Source organism: Culex pipiens, chromosome 1 (assembly GCF_016801865.2).
Source record: "Culex pipiens pallens isolate TS chromosome 1, TS_CPP_V2, whole genome shotgun sequence".
Taxonomy (NCBI): domain Eukaryota; kingdom Metazoa; phylum Arthropoda; class Insecta; order Diptera; family Culicidae; genus Culex; species Culex pipiens.
Genome location: NC_068937.1, coordinates 84,143,052 through 84,163,105, shown reverse-complemented (window position 1 = coordinate 84,163,105; position 20,054 = coordinate 84,143,052). Strand labels below are relative to the sequence as shown.

Here is a 20,054-nt window from a genome sequence, read left to right as displayed (position 1 = left end):
TGATTTCATATTGCAAAAATCCCGATACCGGAAAATTATATATCATCTTTTTTTTTACTTTACAAAAATTAAATAACATGTTCATGCAACAAGTTTGTGCAACTTTGGAAAATCTCTCAGTGTGAATCAAGATTCGTAAACATTTTATACTACAATGTTGAGTCCTAAAAAGCATAAGAAACGATCTTGTATTTGCAGATCCAGAAAAAAAACAAAAGGTTAACCATAGTTCCCAAAAATAATGAGGCTACTAATAAACGTTTCATTTAATAAGTATGAATAAATTGTAACTGAATTCATTGAAAAGAAACACATAAATTTTGTTATGCATTATTGGCACTATTGGCATAGTTGAAAAAAACTCCCGGGTCCCGGGAATTCCCGGGAAATTGCCAAATTCAACTCTCGATTCCCGGGAAATTGAAAATCTCGAGAATCGTCACCCTCTACTTGGGCATGACTCAATCAATCGGGACGAATCTTTTTTTCAGTGATTTATGGGGATGTCTAGATGATCCTAAAACTTTGCAGAACTTGATTTGATCAAATCTGTACTTTTTGCGATCAAAAACATCGTCTAAATTTAGTTTTGCAATTCCGTCGTGAAACTACTTACTTTTCCTGTCATTCTTGAACGACGAAATAGCCTACTTTTCTGTACCAAAAATAACAGAATCGAATAGCAACACTTTTCAAAATAAATGCTGAAAAGTTCTACTTTTCAGCACTGAAATGGGTGCTGAAAAGTTGAACTTTTCAGCACTTGTTTTGAAAAGCAACACTTTTCAACATTTTTTGATTTAAACGATTTATTGACAAAATACGTGAAAATTTGACTAAAAATTTCAAAAAATGTTGTATGGAACTCGTTGCAAAACTTGATTTTTTCAGCACTCTTCGTATTTATCCAACTCGGTGAACCTCGTTGGATAAATGTACGACTCGTGCTGAAAAAATCCTCTTTTTGCAACTTGTTGCATAAACTACTATTTTTTAACACGCCTGCCTCCACGGAATTTTTGACGATTTTTTTTACACGCACAAAAAATATTGGAGTGATGTTTTTGATCGCAATAAATACAGGTTTAATCAAATCAATTTCTGCTAAGCTTTAGGAGCATCTAGAGTCTAAACATCTTTAATCACTGGAAAAAAGAATCGTCCCGATTGATTGAGTCATGCCCAAGAACCAGCGAGTTGAAGTTACCGTTCCAACTTTTTAAAGGGCTTGGGAGATGGAATGTTAATGCAAATTGTGCATCATCTCAATATAAAAAATGTTTTTAAGTGATTCTAAGAATCTTTACACAAAATGTGATGCCCGCGAGGTGGTATTTTTGTGGCCCGCGGACCCATTTTGAATGATAATGTAAAATGGCCCGTTGACCACTTGTAAAGTTATTTTATACATTTTCAAAATTAAGGGTTTCTCTCATGCTCATGCTCATGCTTTATACTTTTTCAAAATTAAGGTTTATTTTAATTTTTATTTTTTATAGGCTAATCTTTTCTATTTCTTGTTATTAAAATAAACTTATGATTTATCAATATTTTGATCCCCACTTTAGGATACAAATAATTTGTTCAAAATATTTTAGAATTAAAACAATTTCACACGTTTCAATGTGAGTGAAACTATAGTAAATATCTTAACGGTACACATCAACCATAGCTGTTGCACCCAGATTTCTGTTACAGACATTTTATTATCTTTAAAACTAGGGAAACTATCGATATGATTTTTTATTCATCCCCTAAATTACTGTCTTCAAAGTTATTTACAACAAAGTTTGACTATTTTTACAATCAGAATCTTGCAGGATTGGGTCCGTAAGTTTGACAAATTTGGAATAAGAAGACAACAACTTCCTTGGCTGTTGTGCACCCTTAACAACTTTCATCAAACATTTTTAGAATTATTAAAAAAAACGTTCAAGTTTGACTTACGTAGAATTCTGTAATAGTTGCAAAAATATAAGTTTTTTTAGTCATAATGACCCTTTTATGAACTGACCCTCAAACTTACATTGCACTTCCTTCGGGATTCGAACTCATTACAGTTAGATAACGAATCTGATTGACTACCAACCAAGGGGTAGGACAGAGAGTAACTGAGTGACTCAATTTCTCACAATTACTCAATGTTACTCAAAGTTACTCAATTTTCCTCTAGAACGATTTTTCAGTCAGGTTACGGAATATTTGAATACGTATAGATTGACAGATGAGCGTGACATTAGGTTAGAAAATTTTTCCGGTTACGGTGCTGCCCAATTTCTCAAATTTAGAGCCGATTTCGGAGCAAAAGGAACCTTTCCAGGAGGTTTATCGGTAGGCCATTTACTATTAAGGCCTGGAGGATATACTGCTGTCGATGTGGTGACCAAGATGAGACCCCATTATGGCCGTTAAGCGTAACCGTTCCGGCCAAGTGTTGACCTCTTGCCAGTTCCAAGTGACCCCAGCACTGGTCCGCAGCGGGACCGCTGCAGGAACAAAACGGTTCCATCGGTTGACTCTTTATAAATACCACTGTCGCAGCCGTCGGAACGGTCTCAGCTGAAAAATTGTGTGGTTCAAACCAAATATTTTATATTTCGGAGCCAGCGGCCGGTGGAGATTTTGGCCACGTTGACGTCCATGGCGGTGGAATTTGCCACAAACTCGATTCGTGTTTGTGCTATCAGTCACCGCCGCTAATGACGCTGATACGCATGAAAACTTAGTTCAATTTTGAGTTTTTCTACTGACGTGAAATCCGAAATGTTTGGCACAGGGCCTAATTTTCTTCAATAAAATAAATACAACTTTCATATTCCTTCTCATTAATACCAATTTCCCCGTTTCCTCCTTCGTTTCAATGATTCTCCTAATGTGGCAACCGGAACTCTCCTCCGGAAAAGCCTGCCTTAGCATCCGTCGAAGCAAACGGATTATAAAGAGAGAAAGAGATTCTATTGATGACCATCGCATCGAAAACCAGCCGATCGTTCAACACCGTCCTTTGCGCGCCTCCTCAAAATCCACCGGTTGCTTCGCCACACAATCCGATGGTCTGGATTTCGCATCGTTCCAGTCATTGACTGAGATCATCTGCGTGGTGGTGGCACCGGTGACGGCCGGCACTGCAGCAACAGCCGCAGACAGATCGGCTTCCACCCGTCTGAATGGCCGGAATCGGCTAGTCGGTGTCGGTGTTTCCTTGGTGGCCTCCAGCAAAGCAGCCTGATCCTTCTCCGGGTCATGATTGGGCATCAGAACCAGAATTTTTCAGTCCCTTATTTGTCTCGTTTACTTTTTTAATTTATCTAGTACTTTTTCCGCTGATTTTTTTTTTTGCATTTGTCAAAGTCGCTCGTCATCGCTGTCAAATGTCAGTGTCAAAATCCGTTACGTCGTTCGTGAAGATTAGGAAATTCTGAGTAACTCGAGTGGCTCAATGTGACTCAAAATTATTCAAAATTTCTCTATCTCACTCACTGTCCTACCCCTTGCTACCAACTGATTCAGGCAGACAAAATGTGGAAATCGGAGGATCAAGTTTGTTGCCAAAATTTTACAAAGCTTTCGTCGATCAACCCACCCCTCCACCATTATTAAAAAATTGGCCCGAAAAATTTTATGTCGCTTAAATTTTTTTGTCGAATCTTTTTTTTTGAAAATAATAATTGCAGATTAACGGAAGCTTAAAACATCTTCTAACATTTTTTTAATTGAAATTTTGAAATTCTGGCTCTCAACGATTTGTCATGAGCCACACATAACTTATAGATAAAATTACGCTTTTAGATGAATTATTCAACATGTAATGTCACCTTTTTTTGAAATAAAAAAAACAAAGCTTTAATTTTTTTTAAACATAAGTACGCATTCAGCTAAAACCTTTTTTTCAAATACCTGAAACAATAAAATCAACAATACCGATAGAAAACCGTTATTTTGTCGTTTATATTATTTTGAATTGTTTTTTTAAATAACAGAAATTAAATCTTTTAAGTTAAAATAACGTAATAAATTTTTTTTAATAAACTTTTTTGTAAATTTGGCCCGCAAGCTCATTTGAGCTTCAAATTCGGCCCGGCCTCCAAAAACTTTGAGCACCCCTGCCTTAGTGGTATAGATGTTTGTAGGGAGGTTTTGGACTCAATGTTAGTAGGAGAGGTAGAACCCTAGGATACCCCTCGAAAGGCGTTGCGGGTTGGTAGTAAGAGTATTCCTAATTGGGTACTAAAGCCCTATGTAAGCTTTTATGTACAACGGTAAAAAACACGATCAAAAACCATTTATGATCACTTTTTTTCATTTTAATGCAAAATTTTTTTTTTTGACATGACAACATTTTTTCAATGGATCAACTATGGTCCCCTTGGAACGAGCTGTCAAGTAGGAGCTTTTTTGTCAAGAAGGACCGCGAGGTTAATTTTTCAAAATTGATTTAAAAACCCATTTTAAACTCTTTGTGGTCGTACAAAGGGTCATTGTACTCAGAAAAATAAGCTTTATCGCTATAAACAATAATATCAGCAATCTATGCTTCATTTTAGGACCCAATTTCAGTCTAGGCTCACCAAGTAGTCACCATGGCCTGTGGTTAGCATTTTTGCTTATCAATCCAACGAACCCCGCCTCCAGTGACTTTGATTTTTCATTCATATTCAGCATTTTTAAGTATTTCTATGTCCTTTACTTTCTCGATGGGAGCAGATGGGAATCGAACCCAGAACCATTCGCTTACAAAGCGAATACTGTTACCATTCAGCCGCAGCTGCTCCCAACTGTATCACAAGCAATGTGAAAACACTATTCTAAACTATGACACAATGCAACTAGTTGAATGGGGCATACCGCAACGTCAGCCAATGACCGCTGTCATCCTGAAGTCTGCGATAATAAAATGGGTATACCGCAATAGATAAAAGTCATGGTCGCAGTGGTCTCAACCCAACAAAAAAAAACTAGTTGTAACTCAAAGTTCCAAACAATACCGAGTTCATGCTTGCTAAGCTAATTAGATAAAATATGAGTAAAGCAATTCTCACAAGTTCCATGTTGAACTGAAAACTTATTAGCTTAGCTTGCAGTATGCCGTTAGTTTCCCGGGATTGTGAATTACATCAATAAATAATTTTTTAAAAAATGTATGTATTTAACAAACAAATTACTAAAACTAGTACTACGCAAACTGTGCAGCAACGTGCTATTTTTAAATCGTTTAGGTTAGAACACGCCCAAATTTGGAACATTAAAATTCTCTAATAACTGCTGTCCCTATTGAAACTGCAGTCCCGATTCGCCCAAGTGCGACTTATTTCAGATTCAACTTAACCTCCTACATTTAAAAACCTCGGAACGAGAGTTCCTTGTAAAATAGAACGCATAAATTACTTTGCTTTACGACTCAAATTGCTTGATTGCCACAATTATAAAGATAAACATGTGATCGAGACAAATAAACTTTATTATTTGAGTTTTGATAAGTTTTCCAACGAATAGCGCATCTAGCTAAAATAATGTCATTCGCAGTTAGTTTGTCGTTGCGTTCACTTGTATCTTTTTGTAGTGTTTAGCTTCTATTGCCATCGATGTGGAAATATTACGGAAACATCCTGTATTAAGATAACAAGTTTTGGAGAAGAAAACTTGAAAAAGTTACTATGGAAAACAATACTAGTGATAACTTGTTTGCGATATCATACCCTTCGCCAAAAAATAGTCAAAGAAATAGCTGCAATGGAACCACTACACCAGAGGTAAAACTATAATTAGGAGAGAAATCAGCTACCGTCATCAGGGGTGACATTGGGTCTGGGGGTAAGATTGGGTTATACAAATTTTAGCATTTTTGAATGACCCAATCTCACCCCCAGACCCAATGTCACCCCTGATGTCGGTACTAAGTTATATTTTCTGTTACTCTTTTAATTTCAGCAGAGTTGTTGTTGAGATTGTTACAACCACGAGTCTATCATTTTCAGATCCTTACTTGTTTTTGCTTGTGTGCTAATGAGGTAGTTCTATAGACTTTGTTTAGATTGGTATTGGATTGGTACGATGTTAAATATGTTTTGAGGATAAGTTAGTTCATTTATTTAGTTTGACCACAAATATTTGAGAAGCTGTTCAAAAAAAGTGAAATATCAGTTCTGCAATGATGATTAGACTGTATTTAAAAATCAGTTTGATTTGTTGCCTTTCCGTTGTTGATGAAAGCATATGAGACGAGACATTCATACTAACATGGACATTGTTAGAATGCGCTGACACTTCAATTCGAATTCTGAAACGAACTTCGATTAGAATCGTATACGAATTTCGTTTCGGACACGGAACCGGCTGTTACGTTTGAAACGAAATCCGTATACGATTCCAATCGAATTCCGTTTCTGAATACAAATTGAACTAACTGGGCAATATAAAACATTCAGGTCGCCAAACCAATTGCAACTGCCGAGTTTTAAACGTTTTGAACTGTCAGAAATGTAGATATGTGTTAAAACTTGTTTTGTCATTAAAACATGTCTTAACTTGCCAGTGTTGTATAACGGCCACATAAAGCCACCAGCCATGTCAGTTTGTAGATCTCCGGGAGATTGGAGAAGAATGTAATAATAATTTTTGCAACTATGGCAGCATTTTTACGAATTTTCACTCAATTGCTGACTAACCCTCCCCTATGCCATCGCATGAATAAGACGTACAAAAACAGTTAGCCTCCGTAATTTGAACTTATCTAAACCAATGACTTTGATTATTCTGCTTTGTCTTGTTGATTTTAGGTTGATCGTCAAATTAATTTACTTTTTTAGATTAGATTCTATCTCAAAATCAATCTAAGTTTTATGCTTCGCGTCATATACGACCAGAATGTTGATTGTCTAGTTATTTTCGTCATTGATTAGTACAAGCTTGTCGATTTATTGGACTTTTGATAAGATATATTAGGTAAACCACTTGACTCAAATTGTTTCCTTTGGATGAGTGCGGAACATGTCACATTTCTAAGGAAATAGATTGTTGAACAAAATCAAACAAATAGCGCCTTCATTCATTGACTTACTGCTCAGCAATTCTACAGAAAAACCTGAGAATTTAAACGAAATTATTGAATATTGGTCTGCAACTGAAACAATCGAAATTTTCAATTTAGCAACATGGAGTAGAGTCTGTTATGTTGATGTGAAGTTTCCTGGGCTTCTCACTTTTCTGTAGCAACAATTGAAAAGGATGCATGAGCATTCTGAGAGTTGGGAATGTTTTACAAATTCTCAAATTTGATGGTACAAAAAAAAGAAAACACGAAAACATTGTATTTATTTATTTTTTTACAAAGAACTTTTTTGCCTTGATTTGAAGTTCCTAAGAAACCTTCGGATAATCGTGACCAAGAAGGCTTTAGATATTCGAGTCTTTATTGTAAGGATTTTCACCATAATCACATAATAATCAGATTATAAATAATTTTTATGAAAGATTTTACAATATATTTTTTTGATAATTCTCAGCCCATCGATCAACAGAACAGACCCGAATGGTCTAACAAGCTCGAGTTCCTTATGTCCTGCATCTCCATGTCAGTTGGGCTAGGCAATGTATGGCGTTTTCCATTCACCGCGTATGAAAATGGGGGTGGAGCATTTTTAATTCCCTACATCATCGTGTTGTTTGTCATCGGTAGGAAAATTATGCAAATATAATGCAACTACCCAATTAATACATTTGCACCATGTTTCGTTGATTCCGCAGGACGTCCATTGTATTATCTGGAAATGATTTTGGGCCAGTTCACCAGCCGAAGTTCGGTCAAAATTTGGGAAATTTCGCCATTATTTCGCGGTAAATAAATATGTTCCAACAAATATATCAAGATATAAATAGGTATCCCACACCCAGATGGCTCTCCCGATGGTAATAATAATGGTTCTTTGTAGGTATCGGCGTTGGACAGCTCGTCGGAACGACTTCCGTGGTCACCTACTATGTTTCGTTGATTGCAATCACTCTTTCATATATGTTTGCATCTTTTGCCTCCGAACTGCCTTGGGCAAAGTGTAGAGAATCCTGGGGTGAACATTGCGTTGATTCGTCTGCTATAATCGCTCATGCTGGCGATAAGAACAAAACGGTTGAACAAGCGGTTAGCAGTTCCCAAATCTACTTTCTGTAAGTATTAAATGAACTTTGTTGTAATTCTTTCCATAACAAAATCAAATCAAATAGCTATCGATAAAGACCAGATTGAAGGAAAACTTCAGATTTTGTTTAAATAAACTGTCACAAAGACAAAAAATAGATTAGCGATAAAGGATAGAGGATCTCTTAAAACTTGAAATTTAATAAAGTAGTGTTTAGTTTTTGCTACCGATGCGAGTAACCAAACGGCTAATCTGCCCCTGTTCGCATAAATGTCCCGAACGCATTTTCATCACTTTTGAGATTATGACGCAGGTTGGTTCGAAATAATGTGCTCTTTCAGAAAAGCTATAAAATATCCAGTCTTTGTTCTACAAAACTGAAAGACATCAAAATTATTAAAACATTATCAAAAAGTCAGATCGAGATTCCTACACGAAATTAGGTGTCCGAAGGCTTTGATTGTTGAGGCAAATGCAAACCTCTTTTTATACCTGACAAACTGACGACCTTTGGATTGTGAGTCCAACTTCCTTCCAGCGACTCCCCCGAGAAAGGACCCGGGGAAATGACTCCTACACCTGGACTGAGCTGACTACCTAACCTCTAGGTTAGATACAGCCATGCGAGATATACAGATAAATCTGTATTTTACAGATTTTTTGATCCAAAAAATCACAAAAATCTGTATATACACTAAAAAAAATGAGTTCGCGTAAACGTGAACAGAGTTCATGCCACCTGGAACCAGGAAGAAAACTGTTCAACTTTTATAGTGCATTGCACCATGAAAGTGAACAGTTTTCTTCCTGGTTCCCGTTGTCATGAACTCTGTTCACGTTTACGCGAACTCATTTTTTTGAGTGTACAGTTCTTTTTTAAAATTATTATACAACATGTTAGTACTTAAATTATGTTTTAATACGATTCAAAAGCTTAAAACTGCTGTTAAAATTAAAAAAAATGCTTCTGTGGCTTCGAATTTGACATGCAACAGATTAAATACAGATTTATTTAAAAAAAAAACAGATCTCCCATAAAATAATCTGTCATCGTAGGTTAGACCGTCAACTTATGTGTGGGACAAACTTCAACTGCGTTTTTCTCAGCTTCCCAGTCAATTCAATTCGAATTCTGAAACATATTTTTAAATATTTCAAACCATTAAAGTCACTTACCAGTAAAAGAAGATCGGATTAATTTCAACTGAAAAAACGAAAACAAATTACGTTGAATATAATCCACAAAATTTAGCGCTGAATTGATTGATTGATTTTCTCGATTCCACAATGTTGTTTTGAAATATTTTGTTGTTATGAAAAAAAAAGCTTCAACTTTTAGCGTTGATTTAACCAAAACTTTGAAAACTTTAAAATTAACAAAACGTTTTGTTGATTCAAAAATGCCTTATCTTTCTGCGTGAAGATGCCGTGTAATAATTCTATCAAAAATCTTTCTTCGGTGGTTTGTTGGGCCTAAAACACTCTTTGATACTTATTTCGGACTATATCTATCACCATACTTTATTAATATTTAAAGAGGCTCGTGATAAAAGAATGAAGAACATGCATTAACATGCCACTGCAAAAAATCCGATGGTAAAATCGCATGCAAAAGCATGCACATCATCTTCGTTAGAATAAACACTTAATATTACACACTGCATGTACAATTTTTGCAAACAAAAAAAAAAGTTACAACCAACGGAATTCAAACCCAGCACCAACAGTTAGGAGCAGTGCGTGGCCGAATGGTTACGCTGTCCGCTTTGTAAGCGGATGATCCTGGGTTCGATTCCCATCTGCTCCAACCTTCCATCGGATGAGGAAGTAAAATGTCGGTCCCGGCCTTGGTTGTTATGCCGTTAAGTCATTCCAGGTGTAGGAGTCGTCTCCATGCCATAAGTTCAAACAACACACCAAACCAAGCCTACTCCGGTGGAATCGCTGGCGGCGGTTGGACTCGCAATCCAAAGGTCGTCAGTTCAAACACTGGGGTGGAAGGTTCCTTGTAGTAGAAAGAGGTTTGGGTGCCCTCCCCATTCAAGCCTTCGGACTCCTAGGTTCGAGCAGAAACTTGCAATAGAGACCACAAAAGACCCGGGGTCGTTAATGTGGATGGTTTGATTTTTGACCAACAGTTAGGACTGGCGCCTTAGCCATCAGACCGATGAAAAGCTGAAAGGATAAACGCATATATGGGCTTGACATTTCGGTCAAGTAGGTTTCCCATACTGATGGGATACATATTTCAGGGTGTAAAATTACACAAAATTTCATAAAATAATGCAATATTTATTTTACACACAGGCCTTTTACACGTAACACTTTTCAACATTTTTTTGATTCAAACGATTTTTTGACAAAATACATGAAAATTTGACTTCAAATTGCACTCAATGGGTGTTTTTCGGAATTGCAAAAAAAGTTGTATGGAACTTGTTGCAAAACTTGATTTTTTCATCACTCGACGTATTTATCCAACTCGGTGAACCTCGTTGGATAAATGTACGACTCGTGCTGAAAAAATCTTCTTTTTGCAACATGTTGCATAAACTACTATTTTAGCTGAGTGGGCTATATTGGATCTGTACGTGCTTTTTTAAACATTTGAAAAATCTACAGCCATTACAATTCTTTCCTGTGATTTTTTTGACAATAACACAAACCAACAATAAAGGTCATGTATTGTCTCAACTCATGAGAAAAGAACAAACTGGAGGAAATAAACTTATTCAAAGCTCACTTATCTGACTGACTAAGTCTGATGACTTAGCTATTTTTTTTCACTATTGAAACAACTGTCCCTGAAAAATCAACTTTGATAAATATTGTTATTCAAAGCCGCTATAAGGCCGCTGCAAATATTTTTTGAAGTTTTGTCCCTCGACTCTGGCCAGGGGGGCGGGGTGGCAAAAAAAATAAAAAAATAAAAATTGAATTTACGAGCCACGGTTTTAACAATTGAATGAAAAAAAAAGTGTTTAAAAATGCACTATACACCTATCCAGTTCATTTGCAATAAGTAGTTTCCAAAATACCTAAGTATTGACGAATTTTTTTTTTTTTCAAAAATAAAGTTTTTGCGGTGCTGTAGGGTAGGGTAGTCATCAATGAGACACTTTTGGTTTTTAACTTTCAACGATTTTTTGTTTTTTTTTTTCATCAGCATTTTAATGAGCTTTTTGTTGCATTTTCTTACTTTTAATGTGTTCTATCATTGACCAAAATATGAGATCGATATGACGTCTATTCAGAGTTATTCAACTGTCTCATTGTAGACGCACTTGGCAGCAACCATGAGACAGCTGGGGAACAATAAGACACTCTGCAAAAATCAATACTTTTCTAGTAAAACATCATGTTTTTATATTGTTCCATTGCAGGTGACTTGCTTTGAACATTTTAAAGCAATTTTGCCAATATGAAACTTTAATTAACAAAAGTTATGCTAAAAAGTATTTAAATTTTGTAAAATCCAGATAATTTACCAAATAACTTTAATTTTTTGGTTAAATGATGTTCAAACTCAATAAATATGTCAAAAATCACTTACAATTCCTGTTTTGAAAGATTTCCATAGATTTTGAAAAGTTTAATGAAGAAAAATCAAAGCGTCTCATTGTTACCCATGGGCCGAAAAGAGTGGGTAACAATGAGACAGCCTCAATTATAGGACATTGTAGCCCAACCCATGGCCTGTGAAATGATGAAAGAAATTTGGAGAAATATTAGTTTTTGTGTTAATGGCAGCCTATGAGCGAAAATGTAATTTTTAGTCATAATTTACTTTTACACCTCAGAATCAATCTTGTATGAATAACTTTGCAAGGGAGCGTCCATAACCAAAGCCACTATTATGGCAGACGTGTATCCAGTAGACACACCTTCCCCCCAAATATGAGCCTGATTGGTTAAAACTACGACTTATGAGAGCCATTTTATTATTGTTCCCCGTGTCTCATTGATGACTACTCTACTCTACATTGGAATTTCATAAAAAATCAAAATATTATATATCCAGCCCAAACATGCTAAATATGATTATCAATGCAGAAAAATGCGTTTTAGATTGTTTTCAGTTGATTTGACTTTTATTTCCATTAAAATTCTGAAGTTTTTTGAAAAAAAAAATGGACCACCCTAATGGGCAGTGCAATTTATGCAACGAGAATATACGACGATGCTTACTGTTTTTGCATATCGACGTCGTCGTGCTATCATGTCGCACCCGCCATTTTGACGTTCCGAGAAAAACGCGTTTTACTGTTTGACCTTGAATATACAAAAACGAAAGCATGCAATGTAAACAATAACAAACACGTTTTGTTTGGCTGACCATTCTGTGCATTGTCCCGAAGTTTGGTTGAAGTTGGTTGCTGGAGTCCCGAGTTATAATTAGAAATGTTTGCGGTAGTCTAACTTGTACGTGCGTCAAACGCATCCTGACCTGAAATCCCTTTGGCCAATTGTCGCACTTACATCAATTTTCAGGGAGTGACAAGATAGCACTACAAGATTGAAACTACTTTCATATGAAAAGTGACAAAACATTTCGGAGCTTTTTTGGTTTTCATTGAATATCTTAGGATTGAAATCGAATTTTGGGGATCAGTGAAGGTCAAAAGCTGCACAAAATGGCGTTCTTAACTCAATTTGGCCCAAAATGCACGTACGACAAGTTAGCACGAGGGCGACGATATGGGACATTGATGCAAATATGGCCAGTTCATTAAACTGTTTTCTCAGTTAGTTGAAACGTAAATTAGTGTTTTGGATTGAATATACATAGTATCCACCGGAGTGGATATGTTATTCGCTAGACACTTTTCTTACACTTGAAAAACTATTCACCACAATATTAGATATGGCCCAGGGGCTTAAAAAAGGATATAGCTAATTGATCTTTTCTTTGTTATGCACCATGAATGTTGAGGGAGGCGCATAGTATTTTTTAAAGAAACAAACTTCCTAGGATGGAATAATCGCAAAACAATCAATTTCGCTAGCGAACTTTCTTCACTCGCGAAAGAGAGAGGAGGCAAATCACGCAAGGAAAATCGCTTCCGACAACTACAAAATCAATCTGCTGATGATTTTTTGTGAATTTCCGTGTCAGCACCACTTAAACTCTTAGATTCCTTTTACTGATCCGATACTGGAAATTGTCGTTTCTGCTCCCTTTAAGTCTGAGCCACTGTAATTCTAAGCAAACGCTACATAGGACATCCTTGTTGCTCTGTTGGTTATCACTTGATTTGAGATTTGATCGCTTGTTGTAATTTATTAATTACGAACAAATATACTTTTGAAAACAATTTACTAAATCTTCTATCCACAGCGACATTGTTCTGAAAGAAAAGTCCCAAATTTACGATGGCATTGGTTCTCCCGATTGGAAGCTTTCCCTGTGGCTGTTGTTAGCTTGGGCGGTGATATTTCTCATCCTGGTGCGGGGCGTTCGAAGTTCTGGAAAAGCTGCCTACTTTCTGGCAATTTTTCCCTACGTCGTCCTGCTGATCATCTTGATTCGGGCACTTACCCTGGAAGGTGCAATCGATGGTGTAATATTCTTCGTCAAACCACAATGGGGCGAACTGCTTAATCCGAAGGTATGTGATTTTATAATGATGGTGGAGAGCGTTACATGCAACTTAAAATCAAAGAAACAAAAAACAGGCTCTAGCAATATACTAATGAGTTGTCGCATCAACACAACTAGGTGTGGAAGGAAGCAGTTGCGCAATGCTTCTTTTCACTAGCAGTAGGAATGGGACCAATTGTTATGTTTTCATCTTTTAATAATTTCAAACACAATTGCCACAGGTAGGTAAAAAGCGCGTAGAATTTTAGAGCAAAAATTGGTTAATTCGTTTGTACTTGTAGCTAACAAAATGCTAAAATATTACTCTAATGTTACTAATCTCAAATCTGGTTCTCTGTTCAACTTAGGTTTGGTATTCTGCAACAACACAATTATTTTTTTCGCTCTCTGTCGGTATGGGGAGCATCATTATGTTCTCATCTTACAATAATTTTCATCACAACATTTATAGGTAAGAAATGTGTGAACCTTTGAATCCTCTAGATTATATTACAAATGTCAAATTGTTGTTTCCAATGCAGCCAGGCAACTTTAATTAAGTCGAGCTCCAAAAGGAAAAGTACAAGTGGAACATAAATTTTATGTTATTTGCGTTAACACAAATCTCAGCTATTAAATTAATTCCTTTTTATTCGCCACCAAAACCAATACTATTATCTTGTAGGCAATAAAAATTGCAAATTTTCAAACTTTCTTATGAAAACACAACTTGATCACCTACCTACATCTGTTTTAGCTACTGTCAGCATGTTTATTTTTCCACAAGTTTCCAAACGTTTTGCCTTGTTTTATTATGCACGCAGCACCAAACCGCATCTCTTCTGTTGCACCGAACAAAAATGGAGTGGTTTGTCGTTAGCGTATGTTTTGATAGCTTGCGCTGTTATTTTGATTTGTGTCTCCTTTTTGCTTTTCTTTTCAATAGCGCTTACATAGTAAAATTATTGAAATTTATTGGTTCACAGGTAAACAATGTTGCAATAAAACAGTGCAAAAGGTTTGGAAACATACTGAAGCGACAAAAACTTTAGCAAAAACTAGTTTCTTTCTAAACGCAAAATGGTTCGAAAAGAAGTTGTGTACATGATGATGAAATAGTTTTGCCGCCATTTTTTTTAATGGTTTTAATTCGAAGGAAATTCGAAAACAAATCAGGAAAAAAATGTATTTTTTCCAACTGTAACAGGTTGCCAATTAAAAATGGCGACTTCCTGGATCAATATGAAGCCCTAACGGGATCATTCATAAACCACGTGGACACTTTTTTGGTAATCTCAACCCAACTCAACTTATTTTTTTAATCAGTCAAAGACATAGCTCAAATAAAAGTGAGCAAGCAACTCATTGTTGATACATCTGAAAATGTTGGTTTAATAGCGGAAAACGGCAAAAGTGATGAGAATTGGTCGAACGGCTTAGAGTGATTAAAATGGATATATTTCCCCTAGTACAAGGTTTCTATCAAATTTCAAACTGTTTGCATGTTTCACAAAATGTGCATAGCGCCCAAGGGGTGTAAGTACTTTTTTTACATACTGTATGTTTGAATGTTAAATACGGTAATTTGTAATGTTTTCGAACAAAATGTTTAATATATTATCATTAAATCAGCTCATTTTTCTATAAATCGCAAATCGCGAGTTCATTTTTCTTGGCTTGTGTATTGCTGATTGCTTTATTTGATGTTGTTTTCTTTGACACAAAACATTTTTAAAAGCTCAATCCACAAAGAGCCCTTTTGAATAATCAATAAAATAAAATCTAAAAACGGCAACAGAATGATGATATGCCATCTTTTGACATTCAATTACATTTCCAGTCGGCCATGATTGTTTTAGAAAAACATTAAAATTTTGATTCAGAATGCATCAATCAAAAACTGGTTTTGTTTATGTTGTTTGTAGAAGCATTTTATACATCGTTAACAATAAGGTTAACATTCCATAGGTCGCCTTCCCTATGGTGTCATGATAAGGTCTAGCTCAGGGGTGACCAAAGTATGGCCCGCGAGGTTATTTTTTGTGGGCCGCGGGCCCATTTTGAAAGATCATGTAAAATGGCCCTTTGACCCATCTGTTGAGTAATTTTATAAATTAAAAAATTAAGGTTTAGTTTTAGTTTTTGTGAACATTTACATTTTTGGTCCATTTGCAACGATTCATCTTTATAGTTGCACTTTAGGTCATTGCAAATACTTTTTAGTTTATGGGGCTCCCTCACGGGGATGCTACGGCTGTCATCTGCATACAATGTCACTGAAGCCTAAAAAGTACCAAAGTTTTGGTGTCTAGTGTCAAAATTATGGGGAGTAACATGACAAAAAGGGCGCAAAATCGAAAGGACGAAAATATTTTTTTCCTTTATTTTTGTTTTGTTAGTTAAAATCTTGGTTAAAATGAACTTAAATGTGTACCATTATCCGTGGTAAATCGGGACACGCGGGGTGAATTGGGAAGTGAATTTAGCAATGTTTTGCACAATATTTGAATATTTTTAATTGGTTTCAGTTAGAATAGGCACAAAACAACAAAATTAGTTTCTAAATTTGAACTTTTATGTCTAAAAACAGCTGTTCATAGAAGGCTTTCTGGTCGAAAATTTACCAACACATTCAAACCACGGGGTACCATAGAAGTTCGTTTGTTTGACTCAAAAAACGCAAATGTGGTAAAATGTACCATGCTTCGGGACCATTCATAAACCACGTGGACACTTTAGGGGGGGGGGGGGGTATGGCGATTGTCCACGCTCCATACAAAAAAGATTTTTTTGTATGGACAATTGTCCACGAAGGGGGGGGGGGGGTTCGAGATTCCCAAAAAAGTGTCCACGTGGTTTATGGATGGTCCCTTCTTCGTAACTGCATGGTAGTGAATACTAAATCATGATAATCTTTTCTGTATTGGAGGGTTAAAATTACTATGCACTACTGGACATCGTAAAATTGACAACGTAATTTATTCAAATCAAGTTTGTACGGTTAGTTTTTAGTAAAATACATCGGTGCGTGCCTCAACTTAAATCCACAATATGGAAGCAATAACCATGGTTGGGCCAGTGCATGTTGATTTGAGTACACAGAAAAAATAATGTAAATTTGAAAGCTGTAATTTTGGAAGGTTGAATATTACCTCTTTTATGATGTAATTTTACCTCAATTTAGACTGAAAAAGTGACATTACACCAGAAAAATGGTAAAGTTACTCTTCCCCCCTTCCCAGATGTAATATTACCATGATTTTTTTTCTGTGTATTATCTAGCTTTGAACTTAATGTTACAATGAATTGTTTCAGGAGGAAATTTTTGCTCCGATATCCCATTTTTGGAGATGGATTTATCAAATTCGAGTTCCTGAGCCAATTTCAGAATAACATGTATTAAAATGTTAATATTTATTCATTTATACTCTTTACTAAACTAAAATTTAAAAATATCGCCGATTCACATTTATTGGAAATTTAATTCATACCCAACGATACGAAATGTCAACCGACAAGAGCAGATTCTTATTTTGCCTTTATTTTTTAAAGAGTAGGCATAAATAGATGATGATTCCTACATGTCGCCAATGAGCTCCAGGTCGAAATGTCGAAAAATGCTAATTTTTCACTAAAATGCTTATAACTTCCGTTAGATTTGAACAATTTGGATGCCTTCATTGTGTAGCATTTTTCAAGCCCTGTTTAAGCATTTTGAAGCTCAACTGAAATTTGCCTTAGTCGCAGATTTTTTAAATTTTTTTTTAGTTATTTCAAAGTTAAAATGTTGTGTCCAGATTTGTTCCACTTTCCATTGAGCTAGAGTGCTCATATTTAGCCCAGATGTTAGTTATATAAGTTCAAACTACCCCTGAATTTCAGGAAGATTGGTGAGCTCCACGACGTCCCTAACAATGGGCTATGCCCTGTTCGTGGACACGCTCTCAAGGTTTCCCAACAACATGGTTTAACCGCCTCAAATTGTAGATTTAAATTAACATTATGATAATCTGTAAGTTTATTGGCCAAATTAGAATTTGCGGAAAACATTTCAGAGGATTTTAAAAAGACACCTGCTGGGAAGCTTTGCCTGAGACCTGATGCTAGACATAAAAGAATCATTCTGAGCAGCTACAGGATTTTTTTTCCAAACAAATTAAATACGATTTATTATATTTTGATTTGTGGCCCTCTGAAATGTTAATCCCGAAACAGCGCCACTATACATTTGGTGGCGGCTTCAGCAAGCTACGTCAGTATCACGGGCCTGGGCTCCCTTCAAAATCGGCTCCATAAATCAGGGAGCAAAAAACTTTTTTTCAAAAAGCTGCAAAATTTCAATGGAACTAGACGTACAATCGACTGAAAACAATTTAAAATGCACTGAACCAGTTGAAAAATATTTAGATTTTTTGTTAAATTTCAATGTACAGTTATTATTCCGAAAAAAAAAATCCTTCAAAACTAACTTTTTTAAACATGCGATTTCTGTAAGTTTTTTGAAAGCTTTTTGTTACTTTTGTTTATTGCATAGTTATAAGTAATAATGTTTACGATTGAATTACGATGTAAAACACAGCTGAAAGGAACACCAAAACTCTGTTATGTACCTAAATGAACTCATTGTAACTTGATTATTTATTTACATAATTGACTAGGTGTTTTCAACAACATACTTGAATATCTAAACAATCAGTAAACAGATTTTTTGTGTCCTAATGTGCGGTCCACTTCGGACCACGTCCCACTTACTTGGACGGACAATTGCACACGGAACACAATAAAAACATCATAATTACTACAAGCTAAAACACATGCGGCTTACTTTATTGACGAAACGAACAAGATAAAAATATTGAACAACATATTAAAATGACATTGATGCGCTTGACAGCGTCACAAAACAGACAGCCTTGCTGTCAGCTGAGAGCCCAGCGGCGTTGTGAGTGTGCGGATTGCGCAGTGTTGCTGTCCACATTATGCTATGACTAACAAATCAAAAGAGATTCAAACAGCTTAACTAACAATGTGTTCATTTATTTATTTCAAAAATATAAACACTTGTCTAACCAATTCCAATTTGTAGAGATGCTATGATCGTGACAACATTAGATACATTTACTAGTCTACTGGGCGGCATGACAATTTTTAGCATACTGGGAAATTTGGCCCACAATCTAGGAGTGGATGACATTTCGAAGGTGGTTAAAAGTGGAACCGGGCTGGCGTTTATTTCGTACCCCGATGCAATCGCCAAATTTGATGTCGTTCCACAGGTGAGAATGGTTTGGCGTTTCCTAATGGATTTTTTACGAGAATTGATACTCTTTCAGCTATTTTCCGTTCTTTTCTTTTTTATGCTGTTTGTCCTCGGGGTTGGTTCAGCGGTAGCTTTACACAGTGCCATAATAACGGCCGTTTGGGACGCTTTCCCCAAGCTAAAGTATTGGCAAGTTGCTCTTGGACTGTCGATAATCGGCTACTTTTGCGGCTTGGTGTACGTAACTCCGGTAAGAAAGTTAGTTGTAACTACAGTTATAATAGTTAAAACGAATTGTAACCTTGCAGGGTGGCCAGTGGATACTGGACATTGTAGATCACTATGGTGGAACGACGCTGATATTCGTAATGGCCATTATTGAGAGTATGGCAATTCCGTGGATATACGGTTTGGAAAATCTTTGCCAAGATGTCGAATATATGGTTCAACGAAGGGTTGGCCTATACTGGCGACTTTGTTGGGGACTGATCACTCCGGTTTTCATGATTGCAGTGTTTATCTATTCGATGGTCAAATACCAGTGGCCCACCTATGCTGGCAATGAATATCCCGATGAAGCACTGATTGGTGGCCTTGTTGTGCTAGTATTTGGCATAAGCCAGCTGTTTATTTGGGCTCTTTGGACTATTTCAAGAGATCCCACCGAAGTTTCTCTGTGGGCTAAGGTTAAGAAAGCAACCAAATATAGCTCTGAATGGGGACCAAACTCAATCGCGACAAAGAAAGCGTGGCTTAAGTACAAAGAAGAAGCAAAAACGAGACGTGAAGAAATAGTGATCGCCAAAGGACACTCATATCTAAGGTCGAAATTGTACATTCTGCTGGGACTATACGACGACTTTATACCACTTGATGATGGCAATTCTAAATTGTAATTTAAGTCTAAAGATGTCTGTAGGATACCGACATTTAATTTTTTTTTTTTTTAATAATAAAGAGATTATAGTGCATGAAAAGTGTTTTTTTTTCAGTAGAAATTAGGAACATTACTTTATTAAAATTGATATTCGACTTAGAAGCTAAGCAACCTTTGAAAAAGTTGAGGTGCGATCGACAACCC

General features: G+C 36.1%; 1 protein-coding gene across 3 annotated transcripts; it reads left to right on the top strand.

The window, feature by feature from the left end:
- Positions 1 to 5,510: 5,510 nt before the first annotated feature.
- LOC120424932 (sodium-dependent nutrient amino acid transporter 1) lies at positions 5,511 to 19,939 on the top strand. Of its 3 annotated transcripts, none has more exons than XM_039589227.2 (9): positions 5,511 to 5,750; positions 7,503 to 7,671; positions 7,744 to 7,833; positions 7,929 to 8,160; positions 13,471 to 13,741; positions 13,852 to 13,955; positions 18,800 to 18,989; positions 19,047 to 19,223; positions 19,282 to 19,939. In XM_039589227.2, exons 1-9 carry the CDS (start codon positions 5,655 to 5,657, stop codon positions 19,867 to 19,869), a joined length of 1,917 nt encoding a protein of 638 aa, XP_039445161.1. In that variant the 5' UTR covers positions 5,511 to 5,654; the 3' UTR covers positions 19,870 to 19,939. The 3 variants fall into 3 exon arrangements, with proteins under 3 accessions (XP_039445161.1, XP_039445160.1, XP_039445162.1); XM_039589226.2 differs by lacking the exon at positions 13,852 to 13,955 and adding an exon at positions 14,082 to 14,185 and having other exon boundaries at positions 5,512 to 5,750; XM_039589228.2 differs by lacking the exons at positions 13,471 to 13,741; positions 13,852 to 13,955 and having other exon boundaries at positions 5,512 to 5,750.
- The last annotated feature ends 115 nt before the right edge of the window (positions 19,940 to 20,054 follow it).